This window comes from Strigops habroptila, chromosome Z, assembly GCF_004027225.2.
Source record: "Strigops habroptila isolate Jane chromosome Z, bStrHab1.2.pri, whole genome shotgun sequence".
Lineage (NCBI taxonomy): Eukaryota > Metazoa > Chordata > Aves > Psittaciformes > Psittacidae > Strigops > Strigops habroptila.
Genome location: NC_044302.2, coordinates 1,040,565 through 1,058,241, shown reverse-complemented (window position 1 = coordinate 1,058,241; position 17,677 = coordinate 1,040,565). Strand labels below are relative to the sequence as shown.

The window sequence follows — 17,677 nt, the reverse complement described above, 5'->3', positions numbered from 1 at the left end:
ATCTTAATGCCAGTGTTTGTGTCTGCTAAGAGAGTTTTTCCCAATTAAGAGCTTCTGGCTATAATCCAGGAACTCTGTTGGGAGTTAGAATAACAGTATTAATGGTACCAGATGGAAGTGATATCGTCAAAGCCAGGACTTTGGTAAACACTGCTGTATTTATTTGCAAGGAGGAAGATGATATATGACTTACTTTTACAACAGTCTTTATTTTTGCAGCTCTTCCTAGGCTTGGCCCAAACATCAACCTGAATCAGCTTCTTCTCAGACCTGAATGCTATAATCTACTTGTATAACCAAAAAACACCAGTAGGCTCCTTGTCCAGGAGACCAGAAGTAAGCGGTTCCTCACTAAATGTGCAGCCCCATCCTTGCAAGACATTACTAAAATAAAATTCATATTGTTGTAGGACTTACTGGCAACAACCAGGCTTACCCATTGGGCTGCGTATTGTCCTGGCTCTGAGCAATTAGAATTGCTGCCTTACAAATCCTAAACTCAAAACGAATGCACAGATTAGATAAACAAGCCAATTTCTGCATGTATGCTGCAGCAAAAGATGAGTGCTGTTCCTAGTTGGTTAGTAGCAGTGACTGTACCTGGAAATCGCAACATCGGTACTAGAGGAACTAAACCCATGCAGGCTAGTTGGAAAGTTTCACTGAAGAGGGAAACTGAGGCAGGGAATAAGGAGGAAGTTAGGGAAATTTTGACTGGGAACATTCAGGCATTACCATGGACCTAGAAGATAACTTGGTAAGCACACAGCAGGGAAGTAGGGCACACTTTGTACCTCTGCTGCTTTCGAGGGAGGCAGCTGCTCTGCCTGGCCATGGCTGTCTGAGCTCTGCGCAGTCATGGGCTGCACAAAAGCTGTGTACAAAGCTCTGAGGACCTGGGCTCCAGTGCTGCCCTGTCCAGGACTCCTAGCTTGCCCTGCAGCCTGAGGGCCCTGCTCTCTCTATCCTGTCTGGCTGTGGAGGGACTGACCATGGCTGAGAGCTAGTAAGGTGAGCTAGTAAAATATTTTAAGTTTAGTTCATCTTGGAAAATGTAAAGCAGTTGTAGTGTCCGGAGAGGCCTGTCTCCACTACAGTACAGCTAAAGTGCCAGCCTGGTGGCTGTCACTGTGGTGACAGGGGAGCACACCAAGCTGTGTGGTCACAGGGAGCACTACAGCATTTTCCAATAATGAAGTCATCCACAACAGGCAGAATAGAGGTTTAGTGGAAGAAAAAAGGAGCCAGCTTTGGGCAGATCTTTGAGTTGGACTAACACATTCTGTTGTACCTCTTCTCATGGAAGACCTACAACATGAGTGGGGTTGGAGGGAAGAGCAGCAGAAGACAGCCTCTAGAAAGGAGTTAGGCTAAGAAATGTATTGGTTGTAGGTAAGCCCACCTCACAAGATGGATGATAAATTCTCATGACTTTCTAGCAAAATTGTCTGTGATGCTGTGATTGTGGAGGAGATATTGTGCTTGGATTTATTACAGTGCCAAACGACTTCCTTTGGTATGTGAATTTTTGCCTGTCATGACAAAAAAAGTTCCCTGAAATTCCAAAAAGAATATAAGCAAAAGAAATGGAAACGTACATTGTATTTGTACAGCATTCTGGCACAAAACCAATTGTAAACAATGGTCAGAGCAGGAGCTTAAAAGTAACAGTGTGGAACTGCTGAATTCGCCACCAAAAGAAAAAAAAAAGAAAAAAAAAAGAAAAAAAAAGAAAGAAAAAAGTTTTTTCCATCTTTCCTCCATAAAAATTGCAGGGATCATGTCTGCAGGAATTGTGTACACTAAGTACATATTTGTGTGTACCGACTTATTTCAATACACTGAACTAGCTCTTAAGCTTTGATAAAAGTGCAGACAAGCTTTTCAGTCATCTTCTAAGACAGCATTAGAATGATTTGCTGACAAACAGTGGATTTGTTACTGAAAACTTTTACTCCTGCAGTATTTATGTTCTTTCCAAGGGCACTTTTTGCTGTGGTTGTCACAGCATCACTGGTAGTGCTGCAGCTTTCCAAAACCCTGAGCCCCCAGAGGGATTCAGAGGAGTCTGATGCACCACATCCTTGCCTTCTTCGTGACCCTGTGATGCTGAACTTCCTCTGTCTCTGCAGGTCCCTTGCAACCATGATGAAGTCTAGAAGGGTGCAGGTGCTCCTGATTCTGGCAGTTCTGACCTTCCTTCTGATCCACTTCCACTCCCAACCCTGCAGCAACAATGTCCCCACGGAACGAAAACCTTCTTCAGTCCACATCCTCATTCTCTCCTCCTGGCGGTCAGGATCTTCCTTCACTGGACAAATTTTCAGCCAGCACCCCAGTGTCTTCTACCTGATGGAGCCTGCATGGCACGTGTGGGTTAAGATGTACCAGAACAGTGCCAAGGTCTTGCACATGGCAGTGCGGGACCTTGTCAGGTCGGTCTTTCTGTGTGACATGTCTGTGTTTGATGCTTACATGTCTAGCCAGAAGAAAAAGTCTGATTTGTTTCAGTGGGAGACAAGCCGAGCCTTGTGCTCCCCCCCGGCCTGTGACTTATTCAGTCGCAGTGACATAATTGCTGCAGGCAATTGCAGAACAATCTGTGCCAAGTCCCCATTCAGCAAGGTGGAGGAAGCCTGTAAAACCTACAGCCATGTTGCCATCAAGGAGGTTCGGTTCTTTGACCTGAAAGTTCTCTACCCGCTTCTCACTGATCCGTCCCTGAACCTCAAGATCATTCACTTGGTCCGTGATCCTCGGGCTGTATTCAGGTCACGAGAGAATACAGTGGCAGACCTGAAACGTGACAGTAACATTGTTGTGGGGTCCGAGAGGACAAAGGGAGAAATGGGACCTTACAACACCATGCAAGTAATCTGCAAAAGCCATGTTGAGATTTACAAGGCTGGCAGCCGGGCTGTCCCCAGCTTCCTGAAGGACCGCTACCTGCTGGTTCGCTATGAAGACATCGTTAGAGACCCGCTAGCAAGGACTGCTCAGATGTACAGGTTTGCAGAACTCCATTTTACACCAGAACTTCAGAAGTGGGTGCATAACATCACCCATGGGAAGGGGCAAGGAGCACAGGCCTTTGATATTAGCTCCAGAGATGCGCTGAAGGTATCTCAGGCCTGGAGGAAGACCCTTCCCTTCCAGAAAATAGAAAAAGTGCAAAGGGTGTGCAAGGATGCAATGGACCTGCTGGGCTACCAGCTCATTCAGTCTGAAGAAGAGCAAAAAAATATGTCACTGGATCTTTTGTTTGACCATAACTCCTCTAAATAACAAATTCTGAAGGCAGAAAAGCTGCTCTCTGCACTTACTCTCTGAAGGCTGCAGATTACAGAACTGTTAAGTGTTTGCTAAGGCAAAAAAGGACAGAGGTATGTGCATGTGTGTAAGAGTGCACACATGGATATGCTATGCAAGGATAAGTAACACAGGAACCCCAGCTGCACTTGTGACAGCTTCCTCAGCAGCACAGGTTGCTCTGCAAAGCCCTGGAGGCTCAGCCACAACCACGGCATGATAGAATCAAAGAGGTTTGAAAAGACCTTCAAGATCATCAACTCCAACCGTTACCCAGCACTGCCAAGGCCACTACTAACCCATGGCACTGAGGCCTTAGCTACACAGGGTGTGAACACTTGCAGGGACGGTGACTCCAGCCCTGCCCTGGGCAGCCTGTTCCAATGCCTGAGCACCCTCTGGGGAAGGAATTGTTCCTCATCTCCATCTAAACCTGCCCTGGAGCAGCTTGAGGCCGTTTCCTCTTGTCCCATCCCTTGTTCCTTGGGAGCAGAGACCAGCCCCCTCCTGGCTCCATCCTCCTGTCAGGCAGTTGCAGAGAGCGAGAAGGTCCCCCCTGAGCCTTCTCTTCTCCAGACTAAACCCCCCCAGGTCCCTCAGCCGTTCCTCATCACACTTGTGCTCCAGGCCCTGCACCAGCTCCGGGGCCCTTCTCTGGCCCCGCTCCAGCACCTCAATGTCTCTCTTGCAGTGAGGGGCCCAGCACTGACACAGGATTCGGGGTCCAGCCTCACCAGTGCCCAGTGCAAGGGGACAGTCACTGCCCTGGCCCCGCTGCCACACTGGTGCTGGTACAGGCCAGGATGCTGGTGGCTTCCTGGCTGCCTGGGCACAAGCTGCTCATGTTCAGCTCTGTCAATCAGCAGCCCCAGGTAAATGGAGGCTAAAGTAATGCAACTCTGTTTTGCAAATTAAATCCATGGTTTATGCAAAAGAGGAAATACGTGTAGCTTGGAGCAAACAGTGCCAAAGGAGTGGAACCAGACAGCAGAGCTCAAAACCCTCATAGACCACAGCTAAATGTGTGAAACCACACAGAGCGATTGTACTACAAAGGAAGAAGAGATATACATGGAAGCTGAATAAAGCAAGCATCATTTGTCATGCTGCCATGCGTGATATGTAATGCCAGAAGAGATGCAAGGATGACCAGATGGTGGTTTCTAGAATGATCCTTTTTTTGGGGATAGTTAAGTTTTCAAGCCCAGTTTTCTTTTGCTCCATTCCTGTGCCTGGGTATCCAGCCTTGGTGGCAATGTTGGGGAAATGTTTGTGTTCGCTTACTGTATAATGGGAAAATGTAATAAACCAGCTATAGTTGAATATTAAAACTTCTGAGTTTGCATACGGGGATCCATATCTGGGACTATGTGAATCCATTTATTTTTTAGCTGAAATAATTCTGTCCTCTAGCTTCCAAAACCAGTAGTAGTTGTTCTCCGGGAAGTTCTCAGAGCCCACGTTCTTGAAATCGTGAAGCAAGATGGTAAAGTTGGTGTTATTAATCAAACCCTGCAATATTAGCATGGGAGAACACATGCTGGAAGTGGTAATGAAAACTGAGATGACCTCAACCAGCCTGAGGTTTTAACTGACATATCTCTGTAATGTGAGTCTGAGTATTTTAACATCACAGGGACCTTTTTGGCCACTCCCAGTACACAGGGCCACTCTAAGACATCTCAGCATTGATGTATGAGACCAAGTGCGTCATCTTCTGGCATGAATGTTCTTGATCCCTCTTTTGAACAGTTACCTTTTCATTGTTACTATCTCCAAATGTCTGCTGCTAATCAAGGTTTATTAACAACAAAAAGTAATGGCAACAACTGGCAGACCAGGTTATTAAATAACCATCCCCAGCAGTCTGAAGTAAGACACATGACAGAGAGCAGGATGCTGTTGTGCACTACTAATGCATTACAGGTTAGAGCACTTAAATGTGACTGTCAGACTTCGGTGACAACCCTATTCAAAATCCTTTGCATGCAGAGCAATGTACAGGCAGAACTGTCAATTCATTTATATAGCAGATACACCCTTTTCATTGAAAAAACTTGATATTGTATAGCGCCCTTATCTTCATAATTTTCTACTTTAAAATGTTTAGTATACTTGGTATTACAAATAAAAAATACAAAATGGGCCTTTTATGGAAAAAAAAAGATTTTAAAGCATTTCTGAAACTTCAGAATGCTATATAAAATTTTCTACTGTATCTACATATCTAAAATGACTGGTTTTTTTAAGTTCCTGTTTTTTAAGTTTTCTAAGTCCTAGACCAGTCATCCCCCTCTGCTTCGCCATCTAACTCTTCCTAAATGCTACCCGCTTTGCTACGTTTTCAGCTCCAAATTTTGCTATCAATTTATTTCTGGCACACTCATCATCTTTTTGCAATTCCAAATCATCTTCTCGGCTCCACACAGGGTACCCGTCCCGGCGCCGCCCTGTCTGCAAGAAGTGCAAAGTAGCCTCTGCTTCACCGCTGTTTTTCAGAAAGGCCTGTGTGACGGTGAGCAGGTCCATGCCAGACTTCTCCATTAAGCACTGCATCGTTTTCACTGCATCTCCCACCACGCTGGAAGGAGAGCAAGTGCTTCTTGGTCTTTCTTCCATCTGTAACCTGGTGTCAGGGCCAGCAGAGTCCTGCAGGACAGTTTTCAAACCAGATGCTGTTTCTCCTGGGGAAATTCTCTCTTTTGTAGGAAGGTCTCCTGAGACTTCTGAAGCGCCACTTCTTGACTAAGAGAAGTAGAGCCATCAGTTAGACATGGCATTTTCTGGCAAGCTTCCTTCCTCCCTGCTACCCACCCACCTTCCACTGTGCCTCTACAGCACATAAAAACCTCAGAAATTACTAGACATAGTAAACTTCATGCCTGAAGTGAAGCCATGTGTTAACAAGGACATACAAGACCACAGAAAGCATGAAATAAGACAGAATTTGAACAACAACAAAAGAGTATAAAAAGCAAAAGTGTTAATGCAACTGCAGGAACACTTTATGCCTGAGGTGAAAGGATGACGTCCATCTGCCAACACAGCTCTCGCTGCGACCACACTGCCACAGTAATTTCCTCGGGCTAATTTGGCCGGGACTCAAACTAAGACAAGAGGCCGTAGCGGGGCACGGCTCATTACGGGCCACGCAGTTCACAGCTCACAGGAACCAGAGTCACGGGACGGTGTGGGTCGGGACGGACCTTGGCACTCATCCAGGTCCCACCAGGGACACCTCGCGCCAGGCCCGGGTGCCCGCGCAGCCTCGGCGCGGGTCGCTCGGGCCCGGCCTCACCTCCAGGGTCTCGAACTCGCGGTTCGCCGCCTCGAAGAGCCCCGCGCGCCGCGCGGGCCGCAGGTGCCGCAGGTAGCGCTCGCGCATGGCCTGCCAGCTGTGCCGCGTCAGCGCCGCGCGCTCCAGCTCCTGCCACAGCGCGCGCCCGCGCGCCCGCGCCTCGCCGCGCCCGCGCACCGCGCGCACCAGCGCCGCGTCCTCCGCCTCCGAGAAGGCCAGGCGGCCGCGCGGCGCGGCGGCGGCGACGCGGGGCGGCGTGGCGGGCAGCCGGAAGGGCTCCAGCGGCAGCCGCTCATTGCGCTGCACGCACTCCGTCACGTACTCAGTAGAGACGGCCCCGCCGGGCGCCGCCTCGCCGGGCTGCGCCAGGAGCACGGCTCCCGGCTCCTGCACGCGGCATAGCCGCCCGCCGCCCGCCAGCACGAGCGGCGCCAGGCGCAGCTTGGCCAGCCCGGGCCGTACATAGAACCGCATCGGGCTGCCGTTGTCCCACACGAACAGCGACCGGGAGCGCTCCGCCATGTCGGCGCCGGGCGCGCAGGCGCGGTAGATACCGGAAAGGCTGGGTGGAGCGTTGAAGATGGCGGCGGTCGTGGAGGGCGCGTGTGAAGCGGCGGGGACCGAGTCGCGCCTCAGCAAAAAGTGAGGGTGGCGGCGGCGGGGCCGCGCCGGCGGAGCCGCTCCGGGCGGGCGAGGCCGCGCCGGGGACGCGAGGCGAGGGCCCGGCTGGCCTGGGCGCGCCGCCGCCAGGTCACACGTCGGAGCGCGCCATGCTGAGCCCCGGCGCCGCGCTGCTCCGCGCCTCGGCACGGACCTGCTCCTGGTCCTGGTCCTGGTCCTGGAGGGCCGCGGCCGCGCTCCGGTGGCGCCGGGCGCTCCATGACCAGAGCAGGTCGGTGCTTCGCGGTCTGCCCGGGCCCGCCTCTTGCCTCATCAAGCTCCTGTCCGCGGGGTCGGGAGCCGCGGGAAGAGCCGAGGTGCCGGTGGGCCGCGGGGGCACCTTCGGGACCCCTGAGTAGCGCCGGACGCTGGTTTCGGGGCAGCGCGCCCTGTTCCACTTACACGCGGCCCGGGGCGGCCCGCGGGAGGTCCTGGGGCACGCAGGCGCGTTAACTTTCTCGGAGTATTTGTATCTCAACGTTTAAACGCGCTTAAGGATTATCTTGACGTTGGGTCAGAATAAGAGAATTTAAAGTGTTATTTGTACAGTAAGATTTTGATAGTTCTGCCATGTGTTTCCTGCTGAAGTAGCAGAGTTCCTGCTGTACCTGGTTCCCTTCTGTTTTACAGTGAGCTGAAGAGGCGTTTAAAAGCAGAGAGAAAAATTGCCGAGAAAGAGGCAAAGCAGAAAGAGCAAAATGAAAAGCAGTCAAATAAACCTGCCTTGGCTTCTGACTCTGAGAATAACACTGGTGCTGATGAGGAGAGCTTGGATCCAAATGTGAGCACCTGGCCTCATGCTTATTCCTGTTCTGAGAACAAATGTTACTTATTTACATTGGGGGTTTTTTAAATTCAAGGGCAACTAAATGGTTAAAGGGGGAGAGACCTACATATTCCTATATAAGTGCAGCTGTGTTTGATTTACGCACTGTAAAATATTTTCATTTTCTAACAGAAATGTGTTGGTTTTTGTTTGTTTCTGGTGACAGCAATACTACAAGATCCGTAGCCAGGCAGTCCAGCAGCTGAAGGGCACCAGTGAAGATCCCTATCCCCACAAGTTCCATGTAGACTTATCTCTCTCAGATTTTATAGAGAAGTACAGTCACCTGCAGCCAGGAGATCACCTGACAGACATTACAGTGAGAGTGGCAGGTAAAGGCTTCTCTGGGATACAGGAGGATGGTCTGTTGCTTTGCTAACCCAAGTCTGTGCTGCTGTAGCAGTGTTAGACTATTCAGGACATGTGCTTTCAGACCAAGCGGACCTGTGCCACATCCCTTACACCTACAAGATCAGATCGTCATATGGGCTGCAGGACCCCAAAGTTCATATAGTCTTTTGTGCATTCGTATTAATTTTGAGGCATGACTGCTGCTCTTCCACAGTTAGTGATCAGTTCAGAGCTCATGAGCCTTTGTCCAAGTGAGAATACTATGGCTTTTGCCCCTGTACCCTTTCCGCTAGGGACTCCTTTCCTGATGTCTTGCATACTTTGATATTTAGGTCGAATCCATGCGAAGCGTGCCTCTGGAGGGAAGCTGATTTTCTATGATCTTCGTGGCGAAGGAGTAAAGTTGCAGGTCATGGCAAATTCCAGGTAAGGAGAGGTATTCCCAGTAGCGTTCTAAAATGAACTGTATTCTGGGGCCTGGAGATCTGTATTTGGTCATTCTGTTCCTTCATCTCCTTGGGCAGTTTGTCTCTGGGTTGGTTTAGGCAGCCAGGTAAACTTTTGCTGAGGATGTTGTGGTTGGCCTCCCTGCTAGAAGAGTCTTGGGAGAGACTTGCAGGACAGTTTGCAATGGTGAATTTTAAACAAACATGCTTACATTGGTTTTGTAATTACAGGCTCTACAAATCCGAGGAAGAGTATTTCCGTATTAATAACAAGCTGCGTCGTGGAGACATTATTGGTGTAGAGGGGAATCCTGGGAAAACAAAGAAAGGGGAACTGAGTATTATTCCTTATGAAATAACTCTCTTGTCTCCATGCCTCCACATGTTGCCTCACCTTCACTTTGGCCTCAAAGATAAGGTGATTATCATACCTGTCACTCTTGAAGGAAGTTTGACAGATAGGTCAAAACCTTTTATGTCTGCTGATGGTATCACTCACCAAAGGAACATTAGTTTTGTTTTAGTATTTTTTTTTTTCCTTTGGCAGCACATTTTGTGTAGCTTGTTTTAAAAATACTTGTTCTTTCCAGGAAACTAGGTATCGTCAGAGATACTTGGATTTGATTCTGAATGATTATGTGAGGCAGAAATTTATAACCCGTGCAAAGATCATTACGTATATTCGGAGCTTTCTGGATGAGTTGGGCTTCCTTGAGGTAAGCCTACAGTGTTTTATTTGTCTTTGCGTACTGAACTTGTTTAGAGCTTCTCAGCTTCAAGGGTGCTTTATATTCAGGCTCATATACAAGTATTTACGGAAGTGAGAATAACCTCAGTGAGAATAACACCTCAGTGTTCTATCAGTGTAATGTAATGGGAACGATTCTTTTCATCTCTCTTTAAAGTTAAGATTATTCCTCAGTTGATGAGGTTGTGACTCAGGAAACTTTTATCAGGGTAGTACTTCAGACTGCTGCTGTCCTTCCCTTATGTCAGTAAATTAAGGTGAAAATAACACCTTTGAAACGGTGTTTTTCCTTTGGAGATAAATGCAGGTTTTACTTCCAGTAAGTAAAACTTAGTCTTAAGATCTATTGCAGAGTAGTGTATGAAAAAACATTACTAGCTCTGCTCTCTCTTGCATCCAGATTCTTGGTTATTTTTTACAGTTACCAAAAAGATTAGAACTTAATGTAGTTTATGTACAAATGTTTATCAACTGAATCTGCAAAAGCTGCCAGTGGGCTTTTTTGAGAGCAATTGGACTCTGAACCTGTGCTGTGTTGTCTCTGTTGTATGTGTAATGTCTGCAGTGCTTCAGGTGGGGCCTCATGGGGAGTGGAGTAGAGAGGGAGAATCCCCTCCCTCAGCCTGCTGGCCATGCTTCTCCTGCTGCAGACCAGGATATGACTGGCTTCCTAGGTGCACATTGCCAGCTTGTGTCCAATTTCTCAAGCACCAGTATCCTCAAGTCCTTCTCCCCTGGGCTGCTCTCAATCCATTCATTCCCAAAGCTGAACTGATACTGGGGATATGCCCTGACCCAGGTGCAGGAACTTGTACTTGGCCTTGTTGAACTTCATTTTCTGCAATGTAGAGAGACAATTCTCTGGCAATGCTCAGCCAAGTTCTTGGCTTTGATGGTACGAACACTGCAGGTTCACATTTATAGGAAATAAGAATGATTCTTGATTGCAACAAGTAGTTTAAATAATTTGTCTTTATGGCTGCATCTTTTAAAAAGAAGTGCTCTTTAGTTCAGAATTCTTTTCATTTACTGGAATGTCAAACAATAAATGAAATACAGAGGTCTTTCATCAGACCTAGCTGTGGTTTCTCTGCTTGCTTGATCTACAGAGTTCTGCTTTGGAAACAGTTTCACAAGTATGAGCCTGGAAATGTTTATGCCGCTGTTAAATTATTTTGTTGTTGTTATTTTACAGATTGAAACTCCTATGATGAATATAATTCCAGGCGGAGCTGTGGCAAAACCTTTTATCACATACCACAATGAACTGGATATGAATTTGTACATGAGAATTGCTCCAGAGCTTTACCATAAGGTAAAATACAAGCCCCTCATGGCTGAGCCCATATTCTCCAGACTGTTGTGATCTTACTCTACAAAAGAAAATGTAGCTGAAATGAGGATTATTCTTCAAGAAAGGTGGACTCATTTGACTGGAGGAAAGAAAATGCATCTTGAATGAGATTTGCATGTTGCAGTTGTGTGTGTTTGAGGTCTCTTCAGTTCTTTTGAAAAACTTGGTGTGTTCACTGGGATTTCCTTTTGTTTAGATGTTGGTGGTTGGAGGCATGGACAGAGTGTATGAGATTGGGCGTCAGTTCCGGAATGAAGGAATTGATTTGACTCATAACCCTGAGTTCACAACTTGTGAATTCTATATGGCTTATGCAGACTACCATGACCTGATGGAAATTACGGAGAAGTTGCTTTCAGGTGATGTATGCAATATTAAAAAAGAGTAAGAATCTCTGAAAGAAGTGCTTATTATGTGGCATACTCTTGTTCTAAACTTCAGGTTCCTTTTGCAGGGATGGTGAAACATATTACTGGAAGTTACAAGATCACTTATCATCCAGATGGACAAGATGGACAGGCCTATGAGATAGATTTTACCCCTCCCTTCCGGCGAATTAATATGGTGTATGATCTGGAAAAGGCCATAGGAGTGAAATTTCCACCAGCTGAGAGTTTTGAAACTGAAGGTTAGATGCTGAGTATGAACATCCTGTAATTCTTCCTTAACAGAAAAAGGGTAAAAGGTCTTGAGTTCCTAGCCTGCAGTCAGTCTGTCGGCTGTGTTTTGAGGTGGTACTAACACATGGGATTGCTTTTCTCTGGTTTTGTCTGTTACCGAAGAGTCCAGAAAGAAGCCTTCATGCCTTGAAGTCTTTGGCAGGATCTGACTCTTTTGCTACTTCCTTTGTTGAGTATATGTGATGTTGTTATTCCCAAGAGGCATGATCTGCGGAGTTCTTGATTTGCTGAAGAGAACCAGCTTTTTATTTCTTTTTTATTCTGTCTTCTGTGCAGTTGAGTCTCCATGCCTGTGATTATAGGTTAGGAGTATGGTTACTCCAGGATTTCTTCACAATGCGTGTATGTGCTATTTTATTCCTGGAATCCTGAGCCATTGAAAACAAGTTCATATATTTTTCAGTGATTTATTTTTTTACATTTTATTGCTATCCCCCAATAATAATGCCCAGCAGTTGTGTGGAGTTGTGCTTAACCGTTGTCAAGTTTTTGAAATATAAAATAACTTAGATTTTAGTGTAAATTGATTAAAAATCAAACTCTGTTTTTGTAGATTGACTTCTAAGCTCATGGTTTCCATGATGTATACCATTAAGATCTTAGAAATCACTCTTAAGACACATTGAAGGATTCAGAAATTAAAAAAAACAACGTGGCAGCCTGGGTGGCTTTTCTAATTTTTGTCTACAACAATTTCAGAAACTCGCAAGTTCTTTGATGATCTTTGTGCAGAGAGGAATATTGAGTGCCCACCTCCGAGGACGACAGCCAGGCTTCTTGACAAGGTAAGGAAAGGTGGTGTTTTTATAATCCTAATGTCCTCAAGGATCTTTCTGTATCAGCAGATACCAACAGAAGTCTCTTCAGAGCAGAAGTTTAGCTGCCTTTGGGAAATCAGGCTGAAATGCTTTTCAGCTGTTCTTCACAGTCAGAAAACTTGCTGCGTCAAAATCTTTTTTTGGTGGTGTCTACACCAAAATGTAGTTTGCTGATGCCTGCTTAATGTGAGCTCTAGAGTTTGATAACTAGTTTCTTGTGATTAAAGCAGATGTGCTTAGCCGTATGTCAGTTTTATCTGAGATCTGTGCATTTGGATGTACCTTACCAAACTAGTAGGCTTACCATATAGTTCTTCTATCAACTCTGTTAAGTCTTTTCCTTTGTACCCAAAATACTGCCTGATAGCTCTTTCTGCTGCTTTTCCTGTTGGCCTTTGTTGCCAATAGGACTAATGCTGTTGGTTTTTATACAGTTTCTGCTACGTCATTTTTCTTATCCAAGTAGGACATGTACTCTCTGTTAATGAAGACATTACCATGATCAGAAATGATCACTTGGGAAACTGCTCAGTTTTATGGTACCTTCTTCAGATGTGGAAAGACAGAAATAGGATGTGTGGGGAAGGCGGTGCTATGAAGGTGATACTGTGCTCTGCATACTTGTTTTGCTTTTGTTTTCCCAGTTAGTTGGTGAATTCCTGGAAGTCACATGCATCAACCCTACATTCATCTGTGATCACCCCCAGATCATGAGTCCTTTAGCCAAATGGTAAGAGTATGAGACACACTGTATAACTCTTTTAAACCTTTTACTCCTACTTTATTAAAAAGGGAAAAAAAAATGAAGAAAGAAAAAATCCAAGTTATGTGAGAATAGATTCTGATGTTGTATGCTAGTTTGTGAACTCTCATACCAACCAAGGTAGACATTGGTTCCTGAAACCCATCATCCAGGGCAGACGTGGGCTGATGTTCAGTAATTTGAGGTTTTGATAGCTGTTAACTGCTGAGCATGAGCACTCCTCCTGATCACATCATGTATGTGCTCTTTGCTTCTGTAAAGATGTTTCTTTGAAGGTGTGGTTGATTTATCTTCACTTAGGCATCGCTCTCATCGGGGACTAACAGAACGCTTCGAACTCTTTGTCATGAAGAAGGAGGTGTGCAATGCGTACACAGAACTTAATGATCCTTTCCGGCAGCGGCAGCTGTTTGAGGATCAGGCCAAGGTATGGTGCCTTGCTGATACGGAATCACTGATACAGGCACAAAAGCAAAGAATATTGCTATGTCTATTCCAAATCTGTCATTAGTCCCTAATGCTGTGTCGTGGCTTAAGCCCTGGCAGTAACTCAGTACCACGCAGCTGCTTGCTCACTCCCCTTCCCCTCTCCCCCCGGCCCTGCTCCCAAAGGAATGGGGAGGGGAATGGAAAGAATGTAAATCCCATGGGTTGAGATAAGAACAGTCCCGTAACTAAAGTATAATACAAAACTACTACTACTACCACCAATAATAATAATGATAAGGGGAATAACAAGGGGAGAGAATATAAAACTAAAATGGGAAAAGGAAAAGAGAACAATAAACACAAGTGCTGCACAACGCAACTGCTCACCACCCGCCAACCGATACCCAGCCCGACCCGAGTAGCAATCTGGGCCTTCTGGGTAACTCCCCCCGCTTTCTATCCTGGGCATGACGTGCTGTGGTATGGAATACCCCTTTGGCTAGTTTGGGTCAGGTGTCCTGTCCCTGCTTCCTCCCAGCTTCTTGTGCCCCTCCTCACTGGCAGAGCATGAGGCCGAAAAGCCCTTGATTGCGATAAGCGCCACTGAGCAACAATGAAAACATCCGTGTGTTATCAGCAATGTTCTCAGACTGAATCCCAAACACAGCACTGCACCAGATACTAAGAAGGAAAAAAATAACTGTTACAGCTAAACTCAGGACACACACAAAACCCCAAACCACTAACCAAAGATAAAACCCAATCAAACCAAACAAAAAAACCACCAAAACCAAGCAAAAAACCACCAAAACAAAACAGGGGAAAAAGCCATAAAAACCCCCCAACAAATCAAAACGAAATTCCCACAAAACAACCAAAAAAGTCTCACCTACAAAACAGTCCCCCAACCCAAAACAAACAGAAAAAAAAAAGGAGAAGAAAACAGAAAAAAAATCAGAAAACTGTCACAGGTGAACCCAGAACATGCTGTAAAAGTTTATTGCCTTTTGTTCTTGAGTGTTTCTTACGTAAGTGAAATCCTGTCATTAAAACTTGTTTACCCTAGGGAGCAAGGTTTCTTTAGAGGGAATTAAATCCAAACATTGCTGCTGTTTAGTTTTTTAGTAATTCAGTTTTCAAATATCTTTGCTTTTATTCTACCTGAATTACTACTCTGAAAAACATACGTGCAGAGCATTTTCTCTGTCTTGCTTAGGTTGAAAGTTACTTTGCCCTGGTTAAGCATTTGTGTAGTCATATAACGTTATACTTCGAGGTTCTTAAACATTCATGTCTGGTAAAAGTTTGAATAGTGTGGTTTCCTGCATTGAGTTATTACTGTTTTAAATTTGCTCACAGAACAGAGCTGCAGACTGGAAATTACTAGGCCTGCAAATTTATAGTACTAGATTTTTCTAGATAAGCCTCAGAAAGGAGTGACCAAAGCAGAGTTTCTTATTTATTAGGTGTACATGTCCATGAATGCATGTGTGCCCACACATCAGACTATGAGGTGGTTCTTCCTACTCTGTCTAAGGGTTTCACAGTGCCTGAGAGGATTAAACAATTGTCAAAACCAGGAAAACAGGCTTAGGTTAACTAATTTACTTGATAGTACATTTCAGAATGTTCAGTCAGAATGAATAATATTCTGATGTCTTTCACCTTTGGACTGTTGTGTATGTGTTTGCTGCAGTTGATTCTTGTGATTGTAGCTGGACATTGCAGACATGGTTATAGGTATTGAATGAAAATTCAACAGGAGTGTGACCAGCAGCTTGAAGGATCCTGCCCCTCTACTCTGTTCTCGTGAAACCTCACTTGCAGCACTGTGTGCAGTGCTGGTGTCCTCAACATAAGAAGGGACTTGGAGCAAGTCCAGAGGAGGCCACGAGGATGATCAGGGGCTGGAACACCTCCTGTATGGAGACAGACTGAGAACATTGGGGCTGTTGAGCCTGGAAAAGAGAAGCTGCATGGAGACCTCAGAGCAGCTTCCAGTGTCTGAAGGGGACTGTAAGGATGCTGGAGAGGGACTCTTCATCAGGGACTGTAGTGGTAGGACAAGGGGTGATGGGTTCAAACTGAAGCAGGGGAAGTTCAAGTTAGGTATAAGGAGGAAGTTCTTTACTGTGAGGGTGCTGAGGCGCTGGCACAGGGTGCCCAGAGAAGTGGTAAATGCTCCACCCCTGGCAGTGTTCAAGGCCAGGTTGGACAGAGCCTTGGGTCACATGGTCTAGTGTGAGGTGTTCCTACCCATGGGAGGAGGTTGGAACTAGATGATCTTAAGGTCCTTTCCAGCCCAAACCGTTCTATTGACTGTCTGATTCTATGAAAATTCACCTGAAAATTTTATGTTATGGTGGAGATTGAGATGAGGGATGACAGTTTGCATTTCAGCATTTTGGACTGGCAGTAAAGCTTGCTTTAACAGTCTTTTGCAGAGTCTTCCTTGAAACTGTGAGCAGAAATGTTTGTTGTTGTTTCAGTGTGTACACTTGGCATTTTGTAAATCTGAGAGGGTTGGTTAGTCTGTGTTTTTATTACAACTTTTGGCACATGGAGGCTGTCAGGATCAGATGCATTAGTTGCCATCTCAGTGTAGGGCTTCTTCATCTTTCTACTTGAAGGGAAAAAAGCAACCCCTAAACTTTGTTTCATGAAGCAACTACTGATGATTCAAACTGTTATGCTGCTTAGGTGTTTCTGCAAACATTAAAGGCAGGGCTGCAAGCAGTAACAAACTGAGAAGCCTTTTTAAAGTAATTGATTCCACTGCCATATGGCCCTGGAGGTAGCTTTTACTGCAGTGAGGTGCCTGGGCCTTTGCCTAGAAAGGTAACTTACGGATCAGGAAGGAATTGAGCCTAGAACTGTTCTGGAAGCAGCTGTACAAGTGACCTCTGTGGTTGTCCGGGTGCTGAGGTTCCTTCATCTGTTTCTCATGCAGCTGTACAAGGCTGTGATGTCATTGGTTACACAGCTCCTACAAACACCAACATATTCCCGCTTTTTGGTAGGAGTTGGCAGAAGTGGTACTACCAAGCTCTGTGCAACCCACGTTTTACTGCTCATTCTCTTAACTTAGGCAAAAGCTGCGGGTGATGATGAAGCCATGTTCATTGATGAGAACTTCTGCATGGCGCTGGAGTATGGCCTTCCTCCCACGGCGGGCTGGGGCATGGGCATCGATCGTTTCACCATGTTCCTGACAGATTCCAACAATATCAAGGTAAGTGCTGGAGTGGCAGCACCTACCAGGGGGTGACACTCTGCAGAACAGCCTGTCTCTCTAACCAACACCAGCTGGCATGGCCATTGGGTGGAATGCTCTCTACAACTACATGAAAGGTAGTTTCCCCAGTAACCAGGAATAGGACAAGAGGAAACGGCCTCCAGCTGTATCAGGGGAGGTTCAGAATGCTCCATCCCTGGCAGTGTTCAAGGCCGGGTTGGACGGGGCTTAGGACAACCTGCTCTAGTGGAAGGTGTCCCTGCCTGTGGCAGGGGGTTGGAACAGAGTGAGCCTTAAGGTCCCTTCCAGACCAAACCAGTCTGGGAATCTATGATATTAGGAACAATTCCTTCCCCAGAGGGTGCTCAGGCATTGGAACAGGCTGCCCAGGGCAGTGCTGGAGTCACCGTCCCTGCAAGTGTTCACACACCGTGTAGCCAAGGCCCTCAGTGCCATGGGTCAGTGGTGGCCTTGGCAGTGCTGGGCACGGTTGGAGTTGGTGACCTGAAAGGTGTTTTCCAACCTTTGTGGCACGTGCCTGGCAGCACCCGCCGCGGGGCCGGCGCCGGTGGGCTCTGTGGGGCGCGGTGCCCGGCGCCGGCCGTGCCTCTGACGGTGCCCGTGTCCGCAGGAGGTGCTGCTGTTCCCCGCCATGAAGCCGGAGGACAACAAGCGGGAGGCGCCGCCCGCCGAAGGCACCTCCGTGTGACGCGCGCGTCAATAAACAGCGCTGCTCGCTCCGCTCGTCTCTGTGTGTCTG

At 46.6% G+C, this 17,677-nt stretch overlaps 3 protein-coding genes across 6 annotated transcripts; 2 read left to right on the top strand and 1 right to left on the bottom strand.

The window, feature by feature from the left end:
* Nucleotides 1-139: 139 nt before the first annotated feature.
* Nucleotides 140-7,148, bottom strand: TERF2IP (TERF2 interacting protein). Of its 2 annotated transcripts, none has more exons than XM_030471132.1 (2): nt 6,608-7,148; nt 140-6,054 (listed from the first exon to the last, which is right to left on the bottom strand). In XM_030471132.1, the coding sequence occupies exons 1-2, from the start codon at nt 7,127-7,129 to the stop codon at nt 5,617-5,619; spliced, it is 960 nt and encodes a 319-aa protein (XP_030326992.1). In that variant the 5' UTR covers nt 7,130-7,148; the 3' UTR covers nt 140-5,616. The 2 variants fall into 2 exon arrangements, with proteins under 2 accessions (XP_030326992.1, XP_030326993.1); XM_030471133.2 differs by having other exon boundaries at nt 4,212-6,054; nt 6,794-7,143.
* LOC115601305 (carbohydrate sulfotransferase 4-like) lies at nt 1,969-3,285 on the top strand. The gene has a single exon (XM_032919690.1). It carries the CDS (start codon nt 1,969-1,971, stop codon nt 3,283-3,285), a length of 1,317 nt encoding a protein of 438 aa, XP_032775581.1.
* KARS1 (lysyl-tRNA synthetase 1) lies at nt 6,764-17,658 on the top strand. 3 transcript variants are annotated; one of them, XM_030471117.1, is made up of 14 exons: nt 6,764-7,249; nt 7,898-8,048; nt 8,260-8,425; nt 8,777-8,870; nt 9,122-9,308; nt 9,481-9,606; nt 10,834-10,953; nt 11,189-11,351; nt 11,447-11,620; nt 12,372-12,457; nt 13,135-13,220; nt 13,554-13,680; nt 16,771-16,914; nt 17,549-17,658. In XM_030471117.1, the coding sequence occupies exons 1-14, from the start codon at nt 7,188-7,190 to the stop codon at nt 17,624-17,626; spliced, it is 1,764 nt and encodes a 587-aa protein (XP_030326977.1). In that variant the 5' UTR covers nt 6,764-7,187; the 3' UTR covers nt 17,627-17,658. The 3 variants fall into 3 exon arrangements, with proteins under 3 accessions (XP_030326977.1, XP_030326976.1, XP_032775580.1); XM_030471116.1 differs by having other exon boundaries at nt 7,176-7,499; XM_032919689.1 differs by lacking the exons at nt 6,764-7,249; nt 8,260-8,425 and having other exon boundaries at nt 8,024-8,048.
* Nucleotides 17,659-17,677: the final 19 nt, after the last annotated feature.

Bases quoted from the DNA above. Each gene is read 5' to 3' on its own strand.
- LOC115601305 (XM_032919690.1), top strand. From the start codon at position 1,969: ATGTTCTTTCCAAGGGCACTTTTTGCTGTGGTTGTCACAGCATCACTG.
- KARS1 (XM_030471116.1), top strand. From the start codon at position 7,378: ATGCTGAGCCCCGGCGCCGCGCTGCTCCGCGCCTCGGCACGGACCTGC. The intron at 7,500-7,897 runs GTCGGTGCTTCG...TCTGTTTTACAG, and splicing joins GCGCTCCATGACCAGAGCAG to TGAGCTGAAGAGGCGTTTAA. The intron at 9,309-9,480 runs GTGATTATCATA...TGTTCTTTCCAG, and splicing joins ACTTTGGCCTCAAAGATAAG to GAAACTAGGTATCGTCAGAG.
- TERF2IP (XM_030471132.1), bottom strand. From the start codon at position 7,129: ATGGCGGAGCGCTCCCGGTCGCTGTTCGTGTGGGACAACGGCAGCCCG. The intron at 6,055-6,607 runs GTGAGGCCGGGC...TACTTCTCTTAG, and splicing joins GCGAGTTCGAGACCCTGGAG to TCAAGAAGTGGCGCTTCAGA.